Source organism: Pelobates fuscus, chromosome 5 (genome assembly GCF_036172605.1).
Source record: "Pelobates fuscus isolate aPelFus1 chromosome 5, aPelFus1.pri, whole genome shotgun sequence".
Classification (NCBI taxonomy): domain Eukaryota; kingdom Metazoa; phylum Chordata; class Amphibia; order Anura; family Pelobatidae; genus Pelobates; species Pelobates fuscus.
Window position 1 is genome coordinate 87,519,095 of NC_086321.1, and position 23,536 is coordinate 87,542,630.

The 23,536-nt window shown below is 41.9% G+C and overlaps 1 protein-coding gene across 1 annotated transcript in view; it reads right to left on the reverse strand.

The window, feature by feature from the left end:
* Positions 1-2,578: 2,578 nt before the first annotated feature.
* ANKRD55 (ankyrin repeat domain 55) overlaps positions 2,579-23,536 on the reverse strand; it is a 121,097-nt gene continuing 100,139 nt past the window's right edge. Inside the window, exons 8-11 of the mRNA XM_063456902.1 lie at positions 23,298-23,465; positions 21,502-22,157; positions 15,893-15,994; positions 2,579-3,095 (exon numbers count right to left, since the gene is read on the reverse strand). Coding sequence (XP_063312972.1) covers positions 2,836-3,095; positions 15,893-15,994; positions 21,502-22,157; positions 23,298-23,465 — 1,186 coding nt within the window. The 3' untranslated portion in view covers positions 2,579-2,835. The remainder of the gene's footprint in view (positions 3,096-15,892; positions 15,995-21,501; positions 22,158-23,297; positions 23,466-23,536) is intronic.

Sequence of the window (23,536 nt, forward strand, 5' to 3'; positions counted from 1 at the left end):
CTGAGATGGACGCAGGCACCCGACCCACTGGACCCCAGGGACAAGCCCACGCCAGCACTCCAGGTAGGGAGGCTGGGTGGACATTTTTTTATTAAAAGAAAAATAATTTGTATGTGTGTGTCTGTAAGTGTGCCTGTGAATGTATGTGTATGTGTCTGTCTGTCTGAGTGTGTGTGTGTGTATGTGTCTGTGAATGTATGTGTGTGTGTGTGTGTGTGTCTGTGAATGTATGTGTGTCTGTCTGAGTGTGTGTGTGTGTCTGTGAGTGTATGTGTGTGTGTCTGTCTGTCTGAGTGTGTGTGTGTATGTGTCTGTGAATGTATGTGTGTGTGTCTGTAAGTGTGTCTGTCTGAGTGTGTGTGTGTCTGTGAATGTATGTGTGTGTGTCTGTAAGTGTGTCTGTCTGTCTGAGTGTGTGTGTGTGTATGTGTGTTTGTCTGAGTGTGTATGTGTCTGTGAATGTATGTGTGTGTGTCTGTAAGTGTGTCTGTCTGTCTGAGTGTGTGTGTGTGTATGTGTGTCTGTCTGAGTGTGTATGTGTCTGTGAATGTATGTGTGTGTGTCTGTAAGTGTGTCTGTCTGTCTGAGTGTGTGTGTGTCTGTGAATGTGTGTGTGTCTGTGAGTGTATGTGTGTGTGTCTGTGAGTGTATGTGTGTGTGTCTGTATGTGAGTGTGTGGGAGTATGTGTGTGCACGCGTGTATATATATGTGTGTGTCTGTGTATGTGTGTCAGTATATATATATATATATATATATATATATACACACACACACACACACACACACACACGTGAATATTATTTTTTTGGGGGTGGGAAAAGAGTTCCCACACTTTATTCCCCAGGACTTCTCCGGAGATCTCCGGATCTCCCCTGTCGGCTCACGCAGAGACGGCACTATCTGAGTGCCGGCTCTGCTCTTAGCCTCCATGGGCTGGCGGGGAGATCAAAGATCTACCTCACCAACCCACAGCAACATGGAGGGAGGCAGGAGAGGACCCGGGGAGCTCTAGACAGCAGCTCTGCCAGGTTCCTCTCACAAGATCTGAGATTGCCACGGCAACACTCAGATCTCGCGAGAGTTAACTCTAGCTCCGCAGGCTAGAGTTCACTCTCCACTGGACCACAAGGGATGGCGCATGGCAGCAAGGATCCCCTCTCCCTACATAAGGTAGGGAGGGGGGATATTTACTAATCTGCCCCCACCTCCACAATCCCTCCAAACATACAGCCCCCCCACACACAGCACCTAGACACATACAGCACGCTCACACACACAGTACACTAACCGCACCCTCACAAACACACACAGCACCTTTACAAACACGCAACACCCTCACACACAGCACACTAACAGCACCCTCACAAACACCCCCACACACACACAAACAGCACCCTCACAAATACACGACACCCACACACATCACACAAATAGCACCCTCACACACACAGCACAGTAACAGGACCCTAACAAACACACAAACACCCTCACACACAGCACACTACCAGCACCCTCACACACAAACAGCACCCACACAAACACCCTCACCCACATAGCACACTACCAGCACCCTCACACACACATCACACTAACAGCACCCTCAGACACACACTAACAGCACCCTCACGCCACCCTCACACAGCACACACACACACAGCAGTGTATGTGTATATATATATATATATATTACACATGCGGCGTGTGTTTGTGCTTTAGGGTGCACACCCTAATGCAATAGGCTGCGCACGCCTATGCACAGGATTACAAGTACATTTTTGCTTTATTCTTAATTTTTTTTTATTTACTACTGACAGGGGTGGGCCAGGGAACCAGGACACATTTGTTGTTGTTGTAGTAACCCTTTAACCATTTCTCTCTTCTAACATAATTAATGGCTTCTCAGACCACTTGACCATCTTACTTTCGAGTTCTTCTGCTCTCCCACACGCTCAGTGTTTTCTTAATCATTACATTGTTTTACCTTTTGTGTTCTTATTCTCTGTCTTCTCTAGATTGTAAGCTCATTCAGGTGGTTTCCTCATAAACCTGTGTTAACATTTGTAATAGTTTGTCTTAATCCCCAATATAATAATATTAAATGAGTGCTACAGAATATGTCGGAGCCATGTAAAGACCAATTATAATAATGATTATGAGTTCTTTCGAGCAGAGTCCTCATCAATCTATGTTCCTGTAACAGTTAGTAATTGCCTCATTAATTTACTGTTAAATTATGCTTTTTATAATATTGTAAAGTGATCCAGAATATGTTGGAATTATATAAATCCCAATAATAATGATTTTCAGAATAAATCAATAAAAATAAATCCAAAACATATTTTGGTTTCTATGGATATTGTCTCAAAGTGTTTTTACTTTTTCTCAACATTGCTTGAGTTTTACTTTAATAAATAAGCCCCAGTGGATAGAATATTTGTCTCTGGTGTCTCTCACTGATCTCACTTCTTTTCTCAATCAGGTAAAATAATCAAATATTGTATGAAGTTTACTTTTCTTTATTCTTTTTTTCCCATTTTTTATTTAACAGTACTAAATTACAATGTGGAAGTAAAAAATAATAATAATTTAATATGCATAAATGTAATTTATATCATTCTCTTTAAAAGCCACATCTGCAATAGTTTCTTGTATTTTTGGCATGGAGGGATCACAAAATAATACCTTATAAAAATGATTACCTTAAAAAAAATAGCAAAAACCTAAACTATGTCCTCATCTTTAGAGATTTAAATATAAATTTCTCAAGCCGATGCTTGCTTTGCTCAATGACACACAAGACATACAGTGACAATATCTCATTCTCCGACCACAAACTAGTCATTGGTTTCTGATTTGTTTGGAGATTGAATAAGGCTTTCTGTTGCATTGTTTCCTCTCTGGCTTGGAATGGCTGGGAGAACACGTGTTGATCTCAGAGGCTCTCTTCTTAGAACAGGTAGAAAAGAGCAAAGTGAGTGACTCTGAGTCTTAGAGATGATTAATGGTGACAGGTTAGTTCCAATCTGTAAAGAATTCGAAGGTAGAGACATTGACTTCTTGACTCCCTGGCAGACTTGACCAGTTGGCATCTGGACTGAAGGAAACAAAAAATGAATATAAATATATATTTAACAGAAACAGTATTTGATGTGGCAAAATAAAAACAAGGATTATTTCATAGCACTTGCAGATTCGCAGTATAAGACTTAAATTAAATCAGAATGGAGTTAAACATTTGGCCATTGCTGATTGTGTTTATTACTTGTCTTGCGATAAAAATAAAGTTACAAAAGAAGAAAGGTTGTAACGACGCAGTGTAATGGCAATGCAGCTACATGGACAATTATCCAGTTTAACGTCTGATATATACATCCTCATAACATCATATAAACCTCTATTTTCATGTTTGGAAATAGAGATCCTGGCCTATGGAATCCTCGCAAAAAGCATTCTGTTTCATTTTTCTTTCACTCATACAAGTTTCATATTATAGCTGTGATACCCCCACCCCCACAACAATATCTGTCAACCGGATGGGGGTGTCATGTGAACAGGGGGATGGTGGGTGTCTCCATGTCTGCCACAGGGGTAGGAACAACAGTAGGAGATGCTACTGCAGTAGTTTGGTCCTCAGGCTGTAATAGACTTTGCATTCCACTATTAATTTTAATAGCGACCTGGTTATTTTCTTTGGGTCCAGGGTGTCATTGGATAAGTTTTTCTCAGATGCCCTCATCGTGCAAGTTTAGCACATTCCATTTAATAGCCATTCCATTTAGTTTTATCTCTTAAGACCATCTAACAGCTTACCCTACTGACACAGGTTAACATCTCACCAGCATCAACGTCAATACCAGTCATGCATCATGGGCTAAAGTGTTTGTTCTGGCATGTGAACGGTCTTAACTCCCCAGTTAAATGTAAGCTAATATTGTCCTAACTCCTGAATCCCCCCAAGTGGTGCTCCTTCAGGTAACCCACTGGAAAAAAATCCAACCTCTACCCTTAAGACAAGATAGATACATACATGTATTTGAGCCCCTTATCATTTGAACTCAAGAGGAGTAGCTATATTACTTAATAAATGAACTACCCCAGCCATTCATGAACAAATTATAGATCCAGAGAGGCGATACCTCAGTCTAGATAATACCCTAGAAAATGTTCATTATACCCTAGCCAATATTTACGCCCTGAATAATTTAAATTTTCCCATTTTTAAAAATCTTTTGATTCCTTTTGCAGGTTCTAAAATAATCATAGGAGGAGATTTGAAGGCAGTGATGAATGGTCGGGTGGATAGGTCAGACACTGCTCTGTCGTCTCACTCTCAGGAGTACAAGGGCCTTCTTCAATTTCAGAGAAGCCGTTACCTCACATATATCTGGAGGATTCGAAACATTAACATCAGAAATTACACACAGACACCTAGAGCCCACAACATCCAGGATTGATTTCTTTTTTGGTTTCCCCTTAGTTGGTGCCTAATATAATACAGCAGAAATACATAACATTTTAGTCTCAGACAATGCATCAATTGTCTTGGTTGTAAATCTTGGTCCACCCCTCGCTTTTACTCCACAGTGGCGGTTCCAAAATTATCTAACAAAACAAGATTCCTTTAGGAATATGTTGGTATGAGCCCATGCCAATTACATGGACAACAACTTGGACCATATAGATGACCCAGTGGCATACCTCTAGTGGTCGCAGCTGTGACCGAGCCATCACTCTAGGGCTGGGATAGGCAACCTTCGGCACTCCAGATGTTGTGGACTACATCCCCCATAATGTTGGTAAAGCATCATGGGAGGTGTAGTCCAAAACATCTGGAATGCCGAAGGTTGCCTATGCCTGCTCTAGGGGCTACATGGATGTGAGGTGGATGGGGAAGACACACATAGAAGGTGAAAGGAGTGGCTTGGGGAAGAAAGGAAACACATGGAAGGGCTGGTGTGGAAAAGGAGACACATGGGGATAAAATAAACACATGGAGGGGCTGGGTGGAAAAGAGACACAAGGAGGGGCTGGGGAGGAAAGGAGACACATGAAGGGGCCCCAGGGTAATTTTGGCAGCGGAGCCCAGTGGTTTCTAGTTATGCCTCTGGATGACCCAATGCTATTCTGGCAAGCAGTAGTACAAGGTCAGATAATAGCATATGTATCATTTTATAGAAAACAAGGGAACAATTAATATAAAAAATGTAATACTGATTTTGCAAATGCCCATTTGGCATATATGGCCACATCGGCTGATGCAAAACAAAAAATAAGCTTATGTTGAGGCTAAACAATTTCAAGAATCTTTCTTACTGGAAAAAGCAAACAAAAACTATTAGAATTCTTCAAAACTAATGTCTTTTGTTGGGGGGATGGATAGGGAAACTCTTTATACACACAAAGTCCATAAATGATACCCTCCGTGATTTGTACGAAGATACACATTTTCCAATGTATAACTTTTAATCTTAGACTAAAATAAATAAAAGAGACCTTCTCGTAGCATAGTATGCTGTCATATTGTGTAATCAGGTTTAATGGTTTAACTCACCTACAGTTGCAAGAACAATTATGTGAACCCTACAGTTGAAAAGACATCAGGGCGCCAAATTTGGATTGCCCACTTTCAAGAGGTTTGTATTATTAAACTATGGTGGAGTTGGCCGCTACAACCATGGATGTAAAGTGGATTTATTTTGGATTGAATAAAACTATCCAGTGAGTTAATATAACATTGCCAGGTGAGAAGATTTTTTTTCATGCTTTTGTTTAATGAGGCTTCTATCCAATCCATATGGAATAGGAAGGAAATTTCTGTGGAGAGCAGCGATAGTGGAGGGAGGGAATGTTCCAGTGTCGTGATATACTTTTCCGTGCCAAGATCATATGCCAAGATCATGTGGGCCAGTTTAGAAACATAATTTGATTCTTCCATTGTTACCCCAATATTTCCAGTAATGGAGATATACAGAAGGCTCTACGCAATAGTTGAGTTATATAATTTTTAACTTGTCTCCAGAATGTCCAAATCTCCACACATCCCCAGATACAGTGATAAAGGTCTGCTCCAACGGTCCCACATTTCAAACAGCTAGCCGAATCCCTCAATTTTAGAGATAATTGTGTTTGGGAATAATAAGCATGATGTGCAATCTTCAAATGCATTTCCTGTTGGGAAGCTGATGGGATTATTTTGAGCAGTTTGACAGTTGTTGCTTTGAGCACCTCATGAGTTAATGTTGGAAATATGTTATCCAGCGTAAAAAGCCTGACTGTATAACCAAGTGGTCCAAGCTAGGCCTAATTTGGGAATAAAGGGAGTTAATTGAGTAAGATGAAGAAGCGGGTTGTGTGAGTGGGGAATCTATAGAATGATTCCAGTCTACCGAACTGAAATTTGGAAGTACAGTGCCTATCAAGCTGTACGTCTGTAGGTATGTGAAAACGGGAACATTAAGGTTAAGAAATTTGTGTTCAATTTGCTGAGCTATTCAATAATGTTGGTAGACGTAGTTACCTAGAAATCCATTTTGGAATTTGAAATACGAGCGTGATAGAATATCCGGGAACATAGAGTGACGTGCACATAATGCACAAAAGAATCGCCCAAATCAATGGGAGGAAACATCCCGAGGTCGAACAAGATGGATTGGATTGCTGCCAACCATTGACACGGCATATTGGCCGAGAGTGAAAACCATAAGGAATTAACTGTGAAAATGCATTCGAGAAGGCGGTATAAAAGGAGGGAAGTGTATTGATTTTTGAAATATGAACCTGGAAGAAGACTAAGGTGTGCTTGTTTAGCTGATTTTAAACTTACATGATTTTATTTTCTTCTTTATATAAATTATATTCACTTACTTTTAATTGGCTGCTATTTATGTTCTATTACATGATTGTACACCTAAATGTATGGGAGCTACAAAATAAGTATATGGATAGTGAAACCTGCACATCTAAATAGAGCTCATATTGTGGCTCTTAAATACAGTTTCAAGAAAAAGTATGTGAACCCTTTGGAATAATATGGATTTCTGCACAAATTGGTCATAAAATGTGATCTGATCATCATCTAAGTCACAACAATAGACAATCACAGTCTGCTTAAACTAATAACACACAAATAATGAAATGTTGCCATGTTTTTATTGAACACACCATGTAAACATTCACAGTGCAGGTGGAAAAAGTATGTGAACCCTTGGATTTAATAACTGGTTGAACCTCCTTTGGCAGCAATAACTTCAACCAAACGTTTCCTGTAGTTGCAGATCAGACGTGCACAACGGTCAGGAGTAATTCTTGACCATTCCTCTTTACAGAACTGTTTCAGTTCAGCAATATTCTTGGGATGTCTGGTGTGAATTGCTTTCTTGAGGTCATGCCACAGCATCTCAATCGGGTTAAGGTCAGGACTCTGACTGGGCCACTTCAGAAGGCGTATTTTCTTCTGTTAAAGCCATTCTGTTGTTGATTTACTTCTATGCTTTGGGTCATTGTCCTGTTGCAACACCCATCTTCTGTTGAGCTTCAGCTGGTAGACAGATGGCCTTATGTTCTCCTGCAAAATGTCTTGATAGACGTGGGAATTCATTTTTCCTTCGATGATAGCAATCCGTCCAGGCCCTGACGCAGCAAAGCAGCCCCAAACCATGATGCCTCCACCACCATACTTCACAGTTGGGATGAGGTTTTAAAGTTGGTGTGCTGTGCCTCTTTTTCGCAACACATAGTGTTGTGTGTTTCTTCCAAACAACTCAACTTTGGTTTCATCTGTCCACAGAATATTTTGCCAGTACTGCTGTGGAACATCCAGGTGCTCTTGTGCAAACTGTAAATGTGCAGCAATGTTTGTTTGGACAGCAGTGGCTTCCTCTGTGGTATCCTCCCATGAAATCCATTCTTGTTTAGTGTTTTACGTATTGTAGATTCGCTAACAGGGATGTTAGCGTTTGCCAGTGACTTTTGTAAGTCTTTAGCTGACACTCTAGGATTCTTCTTCACCTCATTGAGCAGTCTGCACTATGCTCTTGCAGTCATCTTTACAGGACGGCCACTCCTAGGGAGAGTAGCAGCAGTGCTGAACTTTCTCCATTTACAGACAATTTGTCTTACCGTGGACTGATGAACAGCAATGCTTTTGGAGATACTTTTATAACCCTTTCCAGCTTTATGCAAGTCAACAATTCTTAATTGTAGGTCTTCTGAGAGCTCTTTTGTGCGAGGCATCATTTACATCAGGCAATGCTTCTTGTGAAAAGCAAACCCAGAACTGGTGTGTGTTTTTTATAGGGCAGGGCAGCTGTAACCAACACCTCCAATCTCATCTCCTTGATTGGACTCCAGTTGGCTGATATCTCACTCCAATTAGCTCTTGGAGATGTCATTAGTCTAGGGGTTCACATACTTTCTCCACCTGCACTGTGAATGTTTACATGGTGTGTTCAATAAAAACATGGCAACATTTCATTCTTTGTGTGTTATTAGTTTAAGCAGACTGTGATTGTCTATTGTTGTGACTTAGATGATGATCAGATCACATTTTATGACCAATTTGTGCAGAAATCCATATCATTCCAAAGGGTTTACATACTTTTTCTTGCAACTGTATTTAAAAGGCCACAATATGAGCTCTATTTAGATGTGCAGGTTTCACTATCCATATATTTATTTTGTAGCTCCCATACATTTAGGTGTACAATCATGTAATAGAACATAAATAGCAGCCAATTAAAAGTAAGTGAATATAATTTATTTAAAGAAGAAAATAAAATCATGTAAGTTTAAAATCAGCTAAACAAGCACACCTTAGTCTTCTTCCAGGTTCATATTTAAAAAATCAATACACTTCCCTCCTTTTATACCGCCTTCTCGAATGCATTTTCACAGTTAATTCCTTATGGTTTTCACTCTCGGCCAATATGCCGTGTCAATGGTTGGCAGCAATCCAATCCATCTTGTTCGACCTCGGGATGTTTCCTCCCATTGATTTGGGCGATTCTTTTGTGCATTATGTGCACGTCACTCTATGTTCCCGGATATTCTATCACGCTCGTATTTCAAATTCCAAAATGGATTTCTAGGTAACTACATCTACCAACGTTATTGAATAGCTCAGCAAATTGAACACAAATTTCTTAACCTTAATGTTCCCGTTTTCACATACCTACAGACGTACAGCTTGATAGGCACTGTACTTCCAAATTTCAGTTCGGTAGACTGGAATAATTCTATAGATTCCCCACTCACACAACCTGCTTCTTCATCTTACTCAATTAACTCACTTTATTCCCAAATTAGGCCTAGCTTGGACCACTTGGTTATACAGTCAGGCTTTTTACGCACATCATGCGTAAAGATTGCACATCATGCTTATTATTCCCAAACACAATTATCTCTAAAATTGAGGGATTCGGCTAGCTGTTTGAAATGTGGGACCGTTGAAGCAGACCTTTATCACTGTATCTGGGGATGTGTGGAGATTTGGACATTCTGGAGACAAGTTAAAAATTATATAACTCAACTATTGCGTAGAGCCTTCTGTATATCTCCATTACTGGAAATATTGGGGTAACAATGGAAGAATCAAATTATGTTTCTAAACTGGCCCACATGATCTTGGCACGAAAAAGTATATTACGACACTGGAACATTCCCTCCCTCCACTATCGCTGCTCTCCACAGAAATGTCCTTCCTATTTCATATGGATTGGATAGAAGCCTCATTAAACAAAAGCATGAAAAAAAATCTTCTCACCTGGCAATGTTATATTAACTCACTGGATAGTTTTATTCAATCCAAAATAAATCCACTTTACATCCAGGGTTGTAGCGGCCAACTCCACCATAGTTTAATAATACAAACCTCTTGAAAGTGGGCAATCCAAATTTGGCACCCTGATGTCTTTTCAACTGTAGACCTTATTTACTTTGCCTTGAAATGCTTTGTAAAAGAGAACTGTGACAAAAGCACCTTCATCACTGGAATTTGGAGAGGCCTGCTTGCCAGCCTATTGTCCAAAGACTATGGGCCCTACAAAAAGACATGTTAAAAAGTGACTTCCATGGAAAAATGCACCTCTTCCTCTCCCCCTTTTTCCTGTCCTTTTGTTTCCCCAGCAGGGCGTTGTCCCAGGCACACTGCCAGACCAGTTTAAACCGGCTGCTTTGCCCCTCCTCAATCTCCCATCAGCCCTTGCTATTGTCTGACCTCACCCTTCCTTGTACTACAGTGCACTTTTAACATTGAAAATAGACCGACCCTGATAGCTAAAAGCCATGGACTTAATTATGGACAGATTTCTGCCAAACGGTCGGTGAAAACACTTGAACCCTATGGCGATTCTACTATGTTCATGGGATCTGAGCGCTGTTCGGATATATTGAGCGCTCAGATCCAAGCTATCCGGGGATATGTGGGGTAACTGTACTGTGGAATATAAGTTATGTATTTTTAATGTGTTTTGTTGCAGTTGTAACTTAGAGATATTTCTGTACCTGGAGATAATTAAGTTTATTACAGCCACTTAAGCCAATTATCTCCAGGATAGAGGGGAGGGATTTTTACTGTTTCTGTGGGAGTGGTTCACATTGTATTGTATGTTGATTGGCTACTGTAATTGTATTCCAGTCCTCCCCAAGGTCCCTGTGGGAGTATCCCTTGCTGGAGGACCTGCATAAAAGGCCAAGCTGTGGCCACCATTAAACAGATTATCTTGTACCTTCATGAAGTTTTGGCTCATGTTTGGGAGATTGGAGAACTACACTCTGGGGATTGCTATAATCACTATACTCCCCAGGGTATAATCACTAACTCTGGTAAGAGCTTGTTCCTGTTCCTGCTCTCTGGATTTAAGAGAGGTTTTCCTACTGGAAGCTGGGCCCTGGTCTTGGGTCCAGAGTGGATGGAAGATGGCGAGACTCCAACCAAGCTGCAGTGGTTCATGGGGTCTGCGGTGGTTATGGTGTCTTGGAGCCCTCGGGAAGCACTAGGAGCATCTGTCAACGGAGGTATCCAGTCAGGGTGCCAGGCGTTCCGTTACAAGAATATACCCATTTCTGTTTTTATTTTCTGTTATGTTGTTCTTTTTATTATTATTTTTTATTTATTTTAATTTTCCCTTTAAACAAAGATATGCACATTGTGACATCTGTGAATGTCCTGCTTATTATTAAAAAGATTTCAAAACTAAGAATAATTATTATAGAATGTTCTTATAACGTTATAATAGAATTTTTTTCATTTGCTTTCACGTTTAATTACAAATATTTGACTCCTGCACCAGTAACTTAGAATTTTTGATATACATCTCCTATATGGCATCATTATACGGTTTATGTGTTACAGTCCCTTTAAAACCAATTCCACTTTGCAGATAATTTGCTTTGGGTTTAACAGCTGAACGTAAATGGTAATAAATCCAAATCAAAATTAAATGGCCAGCACACTGCTTTAGGGAACATACTGATAACATTTAATTAGTTTTATAAAATCATTCTAATTATTGATTATAACTAACAATTAAAACTGGCAGTCAATCATTTTATTTAAAATATAGTAGTCATTTAGTTTCCCAGCAGAGAATTGCATTTTGGTTATAACAAGACATTTAATTTACTTACTAGAACAAAGAGCTAAGCCTTCAGGGAATTATGAGAATGTGTAGGAAGTGTGCTGAGTGACAAGAATAGTCAACAGAGGATGTCGTGCCATTTAGGCAAACTCGTATCATAATTCTTGGAATGGAACTGAGAAAGGTCTACTTAGGGCACTTTCTTAACAGGAAATGTATATAAAATATGAACTCTATTAAAAAAAATAATAATAAGAATAGTGTACATTATAATGATTAAAGGGACACTATAGTCACCAGAGCAACTACAGCTTGATATATACTTGCTCTTGTGTCTATCGCATGTCCCTGCAGGCATTTTAACGTAAACACTGCCTTTTCAGAGAATAAAACGCAGTGTTTACATTGCTGGTTAGTTACACCTCTATGCACAGTCACTCAGGTGGCAACTAGAGGTGCTTCCTGGGTCAGTGCTGCACAGTGTGCAGCAGTGATGTTCAGCGTCTCCACTCTCTCCATGGAGATGCTGAGCGCTCCTCATAGAGATGCATTGATTCATGCCTACGTGGTAGCCTACAGGAAAGCATTGGATTGGCTGAGATCAGGGCCGGACTGGGACGAAAATTCAGCACGGGCAGTTAATGGCAGAGCAACCCACTGTGAGGGGCGGGGCGAAAAAGCATGCGTGTTATTTGTGTGTGTATCTAGGAGCTTTAGTGTGTGCATGCGTATATAAAGTAGTGTATAGTGTGTGTGTGTGTGTGAATGCATGGGGGTGGTGGTGTGTATAAGGGATATAGAGTGAGTAGTGTGTATGTGCAGGGGGTGTAGTGTGTGTTTATAGGGGGTACAGAACGTGAGTGCAGGGATTGTAGTGTATGTTTAGGGGGTATAGAGTTTGTGTACTGTGTGTATGTGTGTGCAGGGGATGTAGTGTGTGTATTTAAAGGGGTATAGAGTATGTGTGTAGTGTGTGTGAGTATGGGTGTGTGAATAAGAGGTATAGAGAGTGTATTGTGTGTAAGTGCAGGTAGTGCAATGTGTTACTGGCAGGAGCAGTAGTGGGTTAATAGGGGTAAGACGGCAGGGGTTGTAGTGGGTTAATAGGGAGCAGGATGGCGGGGGTGTAGTGCAGGGACGTTTTAGCCGCGAGGCAAACAAGGCATTTGCCTTGGGCGGCATTTTCCAGGGGGCGGCAAAAAACGCTGCTCCCAAATGCCCAGGGCAAATGCCTTGTTAGCCTTGCAGCTAACTGACATGCTGGGCTGGCGGGCGGCACTGGTGGGCGGGCGGCTGGCGAGGGAGCACTTCCCCTGAGCTCTCTGCTCAGCTCCCTCGCGCGCCGCCCGCAGAGTGAGGCTGGGAGCCGGAATATGACATATGAATATGTTATATTCCGGCTCCGCCTCCCAGCCTCACTCTGCGGAGTGCGAGGGAGCCTAGCAGACAGCTCAGAGGAAGTGCTCCCTCACCAGCCGCCCGCCCGCCAGTGCCGCCCGCCCAGCAGCCACTGGACCACCAGGGAGGAAGAGACCCCCCCAGCATTCCCAAAGGTAAGGAGGCTGGGGGGTGTTTAAATAAATTTAAAAAAAAATGTGTTAATGTGAGTGAGTGTGTGTGTGTATGTCTGTTATTGTGTATGCCTGTTATTGTGTATGTCTGTTAGTGTTTTTGTCTGTTAGTGTGTGTGTGTGTGTCTGTTAGTGTGTGTGTGTGTGTCTGTAAGTGTGTGTCTGTTAGTGAGTGTGAGTGTGTCTGTTAGTGTGTGTCTGTTAATGTGTGTGTGTATCTGTTAGTGTTTGCCTGTGAGTGTGTGTGTGTCTGTTAGTGAGTGTGTGTGTGTGTGTGTCTGCTAGTGTGTGTGTGTGTGTGTGTGTGTGTGTGTCTGACTGTGTGTGTCTGTTAGTGTGTGTGTTTGCCTGTGAGTGTGTGTGTGTATGTTAGTGAGTATGTGTCTGCTAGTTTGTGTCTGCTAGTGAGTGAGTGTGTGTGTCTGTTAGTGTGTGTGTCTGTTAATGTGTGTGTGTTTCTGTTAGTGTGTTTGCCTGTGAGTGTGTGTGTCTGTTAGTGAGTGTGTGTGTGTCTGCTAGTGTGTGTGTGTGTCTGCTAGTGAGTGTGTGTGTCTGCTAGTGAGTGTGTGTGTCTGTTAGTGTGTGTCTGCTAGTGAGTGTGTGTCTGTTAGTGAGTGTGTGTTTCTGTTAGCGAGTGTGTGTTTCTGTTAGCTAGTGTATGCGTATCTGTCAGTGAATGTCTGTGTGTGTATTTAGAATGCGGGGCGGGGGGAAGGATTGGGTGGGGGTGGTGCGGGGGGGGGGGGGGGGGGAGGGGAGTGCCTGAGTTTTGTCCTGCCTAGGGCAGCACAAAACCAGGATACACCACTGGTGTAGTGGGTTAATAGGTAGCAGGATGGCAGGGGATATAGTGGGTTAATAGGGAGCGGGATGGCTGGGAGTATAGTGGGTTGATAGGGAGTGGGATGGCAAGTGGTGTAGTGGGTTAATAGGGGTAAGATGGCAAGGGGTGCAGTGGGTTAATAGGAAGCAGGATGGCAGGGGGGTAGAGTGGGTTAATAGGGAGCAGGGTGGCAGGGGGTGTAGTGTGTTAATAGGGAGTAAGATGGCAGGGGGTGTAGTGGGATAATAGGAAGCAGGGTGGCAGGGGGTATAGTGGGTTGATAGGAAGCAGGATGGCAGGGGTTGTAGTGGGTTAATAGGGGGGTAAGATGGCAAGGGGTGTAGTGGGTTAATAGAGAGCAGGATGGCTGCTTAATTAATATAATCATTAATATATGGATAATAATATGGAATATATTCCACTCCCTCTCGCTCTTATCTTATTATCTTGCTGGGGAAGAGGAGAGCATGCTGATGATCATCCCTGGTAGTCCTTTCGGCAGGTTATTCGGTCTGTACCTCCGCAGGGTACAGACCATGCTTCTCTATCTCTCTCTCGTGAGTGCCGGTATTACCAAGCCTTGACGCAGGTTACCATGGCAACGCTCTGCTAATGTCGAGGAGGCTGTTCGGCATGCACAAATCTTTCCTCGGGCCTGTGAAGGGACAGTGGTCCCTCTTAATGGGCATGCAGAGCAGATCCTGTCATCTCCCCAGCTGGCCTTGGCCCATGGCCATCGCGGCCCAACGGGCATTTGCCCAGTTTGCCTGATGGCCAGTCCAGGCCTGGTTGAGATTGTCAATTTTGATGATCTCAGCCAAGGAAGCGGAGCAGGGGAGGAGCTGGAATAAAGGTGAGTGTAAAATGATAAAACTTCTATCTCTTATTAGTTTCTCGGAGGATAGAAGACCACAAGCTCTGATCTATCAGCATTTGGAGAGTAAGTTGATCAAGAACAGCTTACTATCATTTATCTTTAAGGTATTTAAGACATGAGTGAGGGTTATAGACATTGGAAGGAGGTAGTATGGAACAACCGTGACACAATGGAAGGCGTGAGGGCACCGTGCCGGTGAGATTTGATATTGGAGGCAGAACATTTGGGATGGTGACACAAGTTCGTTTTTTCTCTTTTTGCTAAACTTATTTTAATAGACTGGATGAGAGAGACAAATGAGATGGGAGATACAAAGGAAAGACGGAAATGGGTTATTTTTTTGAAACTACTGTAGATCTGGAGCAGGATTGGCAATGTTTTTTACAGGGCACACTTTGTCATTTATCTACATGATTTGGGCTGTTATGGTAGAGCAGTAAGTAAACTCATTTACAGACGTGGTCCTGTAACCATTAACCAACTTAAAACTGTTTTTATAAAAAAACACTGATTTTGGTTGTATTAACTCTTGCTGGTATGCACCCTCCCTCCTTTAAAAATAAAATAAAAATAAAGACATAAAGGGTAAACTCACCTTCGATCCAGAGCAGAGGCCAAGTTCCTCAATCCTCCCCTGTAGCTCGATCCTTGTTACACTCATTTCAGGCTGGCTAATAACTCTGCTGGAGGTGGAATTACACCTCTGGCAGCAAAATGCTGTGTGTCAGTATTTGCAGTGTTTCAAGCTGAAATGCTTCACTTACAGACTCCAAGCACCATGACCACTTCAAATCACCGGAGTGTCACAAAGCTTTGAGTAACCCCTTTGATTGTACTTTTGCACCTTATACACTTGATGTAGTGCTAGGGATCACATCACGCAGTGCCCAACAGCATGCAGAAGGGATATGTCGGGACTTTCTGGCAAACTTAACTGGAATGTGTACTAAAAAGAAAATTCTATTCAGTGTACAATATGTGTACGTAGTTTGAGTTTAGGGGGAAAATAGAATTTCAAGATTTATTTAGTATAAATTGACTTACTTTTTTTAACACAGTGATCCGGTATTGGAGCTAAGTTATTTCGTGCTATGTGAAATTCTTTCATCCTTTGTCTTTCCAGGGACAGTTGAAAACGGTGGCCTACTAGCAAGAAGAGGGCACAGTTAGAGGTTTTAGGGACTTAGTCACAACATACGTTTTATAACGTGATTTTTACCTTTACGCCTAGCACTCCCCTTGTTAATTCTCATTGGGGGTTTATCTACTAAACAGTGATTTTACTAGTATCCCTTACGTAATAGCGAACTCTCACTTTCCAGTATATTTAATACTATATTTACTTATCTCTACATTTAAAAAAATCTGTATTTGTGAGGTGTGAAAAATGAATATAAAGAAACCTAAATCCATATATAATATAGAATGCCCACTATAACAACCACAATGGGTAAGTACAACAAAACTTTAATCAGTAGAAAAATCACAATGCTAAACAAAAAATAATAATAATAGACAAAGTAACCGAAATAGAGGCAAACAGTAATTCAAAAGGACTATACCAAAATCTTTCAAGCCCCAAGGCAGAAACACAAGTCACCAACTCCCCCAACGTTTTGGCACCAACTGGTTGCCTTTTATCACCGGTATAGTGTGCATTCTATATTATATTTGGATTTTAATATTTAAACATTTGAGGGAGTGTTTATATGGTTTGCACCTGGTTCATGTAAATATAATTTTGTCTCTCCATTGGATTTTGGTTTATATAAAGAAACCTAAAACACCTGGCAGTCCGTAAAGAAAGCATTGTAAAAAAGAGGAGAAATATAAACAATGTTTCTATTTTGACTCCTCATTTGGAATGTTTACCCTGACTTTGCTTTGTCTGAACTGGATTATGATGTCAATCAAAGAGTACCTCCTTTTACAGAGGAATGTGTGCAACAGGATATTCTTAAAACAAATACAGTGGTTTGTAAGCAGCTCGGTACACTTATGTGGAAATATCCTCTATTCCACGAAACAAAATTGGTAGTTATGGTGCGGTGTAAGTGACAAAAAACTTATACCAGCAAGTGGAGCGCTTTAACATAGATAGCTTACCAAATGGTCTCTCATTCAGTCACAAAGCGTACGGTACATGTTAAGAAATATAAAAAATACAATATAGTGCAGACGGTTTGGAATGATAGTGCAGTTGTAATAGAAATTATGGTGGTGATTTCTAGATGAATAATAATATAACTGAGGACATTATTGGACAAACTGATTGCAACCAGTAAAGGGGAGGACCCCTAAAATTATATAAAAGGAAGATCTTGAGGACAGAACACCACAGCTGACTGAGGAAGCTCCACATCAAGGAGTAAAACGCGTATTGGCTTTTTAAGGACTTTTTATTAAGGACTTTTTTCATTGTTTTTACTTCATTTTACTTGCAAAATAAATGTATTACTTTTTAACCAAGATCCTTTTAAGTCCTCCTGTTTTGGAAACCTCAAGAATACCTTCCTAGGGGTAGTGCCATCCCCACCCAAATTGGCACAAGACGCATATACCTAGAGCCGGGACCCACAGGCTCAGGACCAGGTGAGCACACCATTTATTCTCAAATATTTGTGTTTTTTAACACCTTCTACACATTGGTCCGCTTTCTCCACTTTTTGTCTTTGAGAAACACCCTACCTCGAAGGAGACGGGCGGTGCTACCCCTAAACAAGCACATAGGCTGAAATACGGAGCCAGTGTTCTTATATACAGGCTCCTCCAAATGTGAGTGTTGCATTCATCTAGAAATCACCACCATAATTTCTATTACAACTGCACTATCATTCCAAACCGTCTGCACTATATTGTATTTTTTATATTTCTTAACATGTACCGTACGCTTTGTGACTGAATGAGAGACCATTTGGATTATGATGTCATTTGCGGAATCTTTCATATAAATGTAAAAGAAAAACAGAGCATTTCATGAAATAAGGTTAACACAAGTTATAGGCGATCTTCAATGTGTTATTCAATGGTGTAATCCCAGAGAGTAACAGATGCCCTTTAAGTATCAATTAAATGTAATACTTGCCAATACCTTTTTTTTATCGCATATCTAAGGATAACGTGAATCCTGCATTGCTAGCTCATGTCTCTGTATGCACCGTATTAGTTCTAAAGGGACCCTCCAGGCACCCAGACCACTTCTGCCCATTGGAGTGGTCTGGGTGCCAACTCCCACTACCCTTAACCCTGCAACTGTAGATATTGCAGTTTTCATAAACTGCAATAATTACATTGCAGGGTTAACTCCTCCTCTAGTGGCTGTCTACTAGACTACTAGACAGCCACTAGAGGGCACTTCCTGGTCTATAGCACATGTTTTCTGTGCTGTAGCGTCGCTGGACGTCCTCACGCTATGTCCTATGGGGAGCGCTAATGCGCGTGCGGGTCTCATCCCGCCTCGGCCGGCCGCGCATGAGCAATCGGTCTCCCCCCGCCGGCTGACATCAGCTGGGGAGGAGCGTGAGCGGACCCTAAACCAGCGTCGAGGGACATCGGCGGTGGTCTCAGGTAAGTCACTGAAGGGGTTTTCACCTCTGCTGTGTACCTATGTGTGCATGAAGCCTGTTTCTGTTGGTTTCTGTGGTTCAGCTCTAAATCCAGATTTGTAACATGGTATGTTGATGTCCTATCTGCAGTGTAGCAACTGAGTTTTCCATAAATATAAAACATCCACAATGTCCATATTTGTTCCATATTTTGGCACAGCTTAATCCTTACATTTTAATGTTTTCTCCTTTACTGGGTTTCAGTTTGTTTTGTTTAGATTTTAGTATCTCTGCATTCATATATAATCTGAAATATCAATGTTTTATTTACAGAATTGTATCCCATCAATCCCATCTGTTCTGTATTGCTGCACCTAATCATCACAGCCGTCTCCAAAGCCCTGACTCCTGGTTAATGCTACCACATTTATTAAATTAAAATATTGATTTTACATGCTATAGAATATATAGTGCCTGGAAGCTAATTTGTAGGAAAGCAATCTGACCAAGACTGACTAGCTCCACCTGCTGTTGGACTACAGTTAGTACAATGCTTTTCCACAGGGGGCCAACAAAATCAGACCCTCCATAAAGCTCAATGGGAGCATATAGACTCAAGGAACTTCTCTGTAATTGCTGACTTACTGACAAGTGATAGATAAAAAGTAAGATATCCACTCGAAATCTTACAACACACATATCAGTTTTAAAATAGACCTTCTACTACAAGTAGCATTAAAATGGCATCTTCGCGAGAGGGAGAGACCTGCGGCAGTACAGAACAAAATAACTAGCCCACTGTATAGAGAGCGCTCAGGCGGCTGCTGCAAAGCCTCTCTCCTCACCTCCTCTCCCTGTAGCGTGGCCGAGCTCCTCTCCGGTCTGCGACCTGGCTGGACTGACAGGAAGTGCACACTTAGTGTGCACTTCCTGTCGGTCTGGCCGGGTACAGGAAACAGAAACTCCTGTACCGCGGACCTGAGAGGAGCCAGGCCATGCTACAGGGAAGGGGAGGTGAGGCTAGGAGGAGAACACAGGGAGGGGAGGTAGGGGGGAGTAAGAAGTAGAGGGAAGGTGAGGGAGTAAGAAGAAGAAGAGGGAAGGGGGGGAGTAAGAAGAATGGGGGGGGAGTAAGAAGAAGAGGGGGGAGGTGGAGTAAGAAGAAGAGGGGAGGGGGGAGTAAGAAGAAAACAGGGGGGTAAGAAGAAGAGGGGGGAGTAATAAGAAGAGGGGAGGGGAGTAAGAAGAAGAGGGGGGTGAGGAGTAACAAGTAGAGGAGGGGGAGTAAGAAAAACACAGGGAGGGGGAGTGAAAATAACACAGGGAGGGGGGAGTGAGAACACAGGGAGAGGGGGTGAGGAAAAGGGGAGGTGAGGAGCACACAGGGAGGGTGAGGTGAGGAGAACACGGGGAGAGGGGAGTAAGAAAAACACAGGGAGGGGGGGTGAGGAGAAGGGGAGGTGAGGAGAACACGGGGAGGGGGAGGTGAGAAGAACACGGGAGAGGGGGTGAGGAGTAGGGGAGGTGAGGAGCAGGGGAGGTGAGGCGAACACAGGGAGGAGGGGAGTTAGAAGAACACAGGGACATTGGGGGGTGAGGAGAACACAGGGAGGGGGGTGGGTGTGAAAAGAGACCACTAGGGGAGGGTGGGGGGAATGGAGAGACCACTAAGGGGCAGGGGAGAGCTCTAAGGGACAGAAGGGAAAGCTCTATAGGACAGGGGGCAGGACAGGGAGCTCTTTCACACTACGCGCACCCACACACACAATGCATCCCTGTACATACACAGAAACACACAATGCATCCCTACACACGCAGAAACACAACATGCTTCCCTTACACACACAAGCAAACACACACTGCTTCTCTTACATACACACAGAAACACAATGCATTTCTTACACACACCCAATGCACACACTTACAGACACACACCTTGCATTCCTTATGCATACAAACACAGATTCACACAATGGATCCCTTACACACAACCAGAAACACACAATACATCAAAAACACACACTGCTCCCACTACACACAAACACACTGCATCACCTACACAAACTGGTATGCCTATACACTACATTTGATGCTCTACAATAACACATAACACATCCCCTACACACTACACTCCCTGTGAGCGAACTCATGGGTGGAACATATAGGTGGACTTATGGGAGGGCCTTATGGACATACACACCGTCAGGCCCTGGGGTCCAGACCTTGAGCTGTGTAGGGGGCCTCAAAAAATTGAATGTTTCCTGTTCTCCCACAACATTGAATTTTGTGACCGCAGTTACAAACAGCCTCCAGAGATCCGGTTCTACACCAGACCAGTGGAGCCAAAATGCAGCCAGAGCCCATCACCATCCTCATCTGGTTGTAAGTAGGCAATCTAGTATATTATTAGTGACACTAATCGCTAATTAACCTCACATTAAAGAGACACTATAGTCCCCAGAAGCACTGCAGCTTAATGAAGTGGTTCCGGTGTCTATAGCCTGTCCCTGCAGGCTTTTTAATGTAAACACAGTGTGCAGCACTGGCGTTAGTTAATATGGCAGATCATATGTGTTGGGCATTGTGATGTCACATGTGGGGGGGGGGGGTCCAAATTTTTCTGTTGCTTAGGACGGCAAAAATCCTTGCACCGGCCCTGATACAGGGAGCTATTTAAGTTTAACAAGTAAACTAAGTTCATTAGTTTTTAGGTATTTCATTATGTATTTATGTTATTGAATACCATCGAACTAGTATGCTCAGACTCTAAAGAAAGAAATGCTTAGATGGTCCAAAAGGGAATCAAACCTGTAGCTAAAACAAGTACAGTAACTGGAGCACTATTGAGTTGGAATATCTACTTTTTCCTTGTGTGCATTTTTTTTCTTCTTTTTATTATCATTAGTTCTACATCGAGAAAGACTCCAGGCATTTACGGGTTCAAGTAAGAAAAATGGCTGGCTAGCCCTAAAGCATTATGGGAGCTGTAATTATAGCTGGAGGGCTACCTTTTAGCTACCAGTGGCTAATGGTTGCATTCCGTTAATGTATAATACAGGATAGTGATTGAATAAAGTTGTTCCTAAAAATGTAGTTTTTGTAACTTACCAGCAAATGAATTTTCCATCCGAGGAAGATGAGGAGGACAAAGTTTTCCCATGTGATTAGATTTTTTAGATAAAATGTTATCTATGATGGCTTTATCTGTATGCGGTGAAGTCCATGCATTATGAGACATGATTTGGTTGGCAGTTTTATTCCAAGGATTGTCTTGCAAAGTTTTGCAACTGATTCTATTGTCAAATAAGTCATGCTCACTTTTGCTCTTCTGAGATCTGTGTGCAAAATAAAAAGCATTGCTCTGTGGGGCATTGGATGTACTTAGCGATGATGTTAAAAAAGTGTGCCCAAGCGTAATTGGGGGCAGACTTTGCGTTCTTATTGGTGGAAGACCTTTACAATTCTGCTTATTTTCTGGGAGCAGATACTTCTGTGACTCCACCGGTCTCTTCTTGCAGTTGTTTGAAGTCACTTTGTCATCTGCTGGATCTTTACAGTTTGTGTCCAGAATGCAGTCGAAAGAAGTGATAATGTCATCAACCTCTGAGGTCTCTTCTTTGTTCCTGAGTTTATCTTTGTGATGTGCTTTCTTTTCTGCTTTCTTTTTCTTGCAAGAAAATATCTGATTTAACACAGTAAGGCGCCCTTCTTTCCTCATGGCTTTATTGCCCGGTGATATTAGTGGCCCGAGTGGGTCTGGCTTGCTGCAAATGTAAGGTAAGGTGGTCAGTGTATCATGTATCAGCATATATGAAGTCTTGTCTTACATACCACTGTTATGGAAAATTGTAATCAGAGATATCACTTAGATTGCAAGCTCTATGAAATGAAAATTGTTTCTTGTGACTCTGTTATTCTCAGTCCTTACCTGCAGCACATATGCTAATGGCAGATGTTTTTTTAGTTTATGTTTTTAAGATGAAGATAATCTACCAACTGCGATAAGGAGGCTCCTACACAACATTTTATTTTGACAATCTTTTCTAGTAGGGTTTTTGAATAACAAAAAAATTGACAAAAACAAACAAACAAACAAGCAAACAAGCAAAGAAAGTAGAGAACCAATATCTCTTCAAAGATGCATTCTATGGAAAATACTGGACTTGTGAAGGAGCAGTTAAGCAAGCCATGGTTTGTAACCTCTATTAGATGCCAGTGTGGAGAACCATGCCAGCTCGAGTGAGGAGTGCAGAGCAACATTTGATGAGATAAGATAGAGAATAAGAGGTTGGGAAAAAGAGAATAGAAGTAGGAGATGAAGGTAGCCAGCAAAGAGATCGATAAAAGGAAAGAAGAGAAGGTAAGTCGGAAGGAGATTTGGCAATGAGAGAGCATCTGTTTAGATGTTTACTCAAACTAAAATCTCCATATTGCACACAAGTTACGACATTTAGGTACAACGCATTTGTTACATGCTGGATATCCAATGAATATTTGCATCATTTTAAAATAAAGATTGATGAATTTACAATCTGAATGAGATAATGATTGTTCTTAAAGAGCTAGTCTAGTCCCCATAAGCACCACTGAACGATGTATCAATTATGGTACCAGGAGTCTACTGGCATGTCCCATGGGTAAGAGTCAAACCATTTTTATGGTGTTTAGACTCTCTTCAGAAGGTAACAGGGGAGAAAATGAAATCTTTAGTAGAGACGTTTGTGAGGGATAATGAACAATGTGAACAACTAATTGAATAAATTGGATGAAGAACAATTGTCTATAAATGTTATTTAAGAATGATAGTGAAATGTTTGCACAGGCAAAAACACAAATTCTCATGCTGAAAACAATGGCATTCTAGGGACATCTAACTTGGGGATTCACAAGAGACAAAGTATTACCTGTTCTCTTGTGACAGCATTTTGATGCACGTCGTGTGCCCACAGTACATGGCATAAGTCAGCGGAGTATTCTCATTGATATCCCTGGGATTAATATCGACACCGAGCTTCAAAAGTGTCTGAACGCAATCCGACTGCCCTGCGGCTGCAGCCCAGTGCAAAGGAGTCCTGGAAAGAGAAATCTTTCAAAATCTTATACAGGAAGCTTTATAAATAATAAATGTAAAAAATAAACTGGG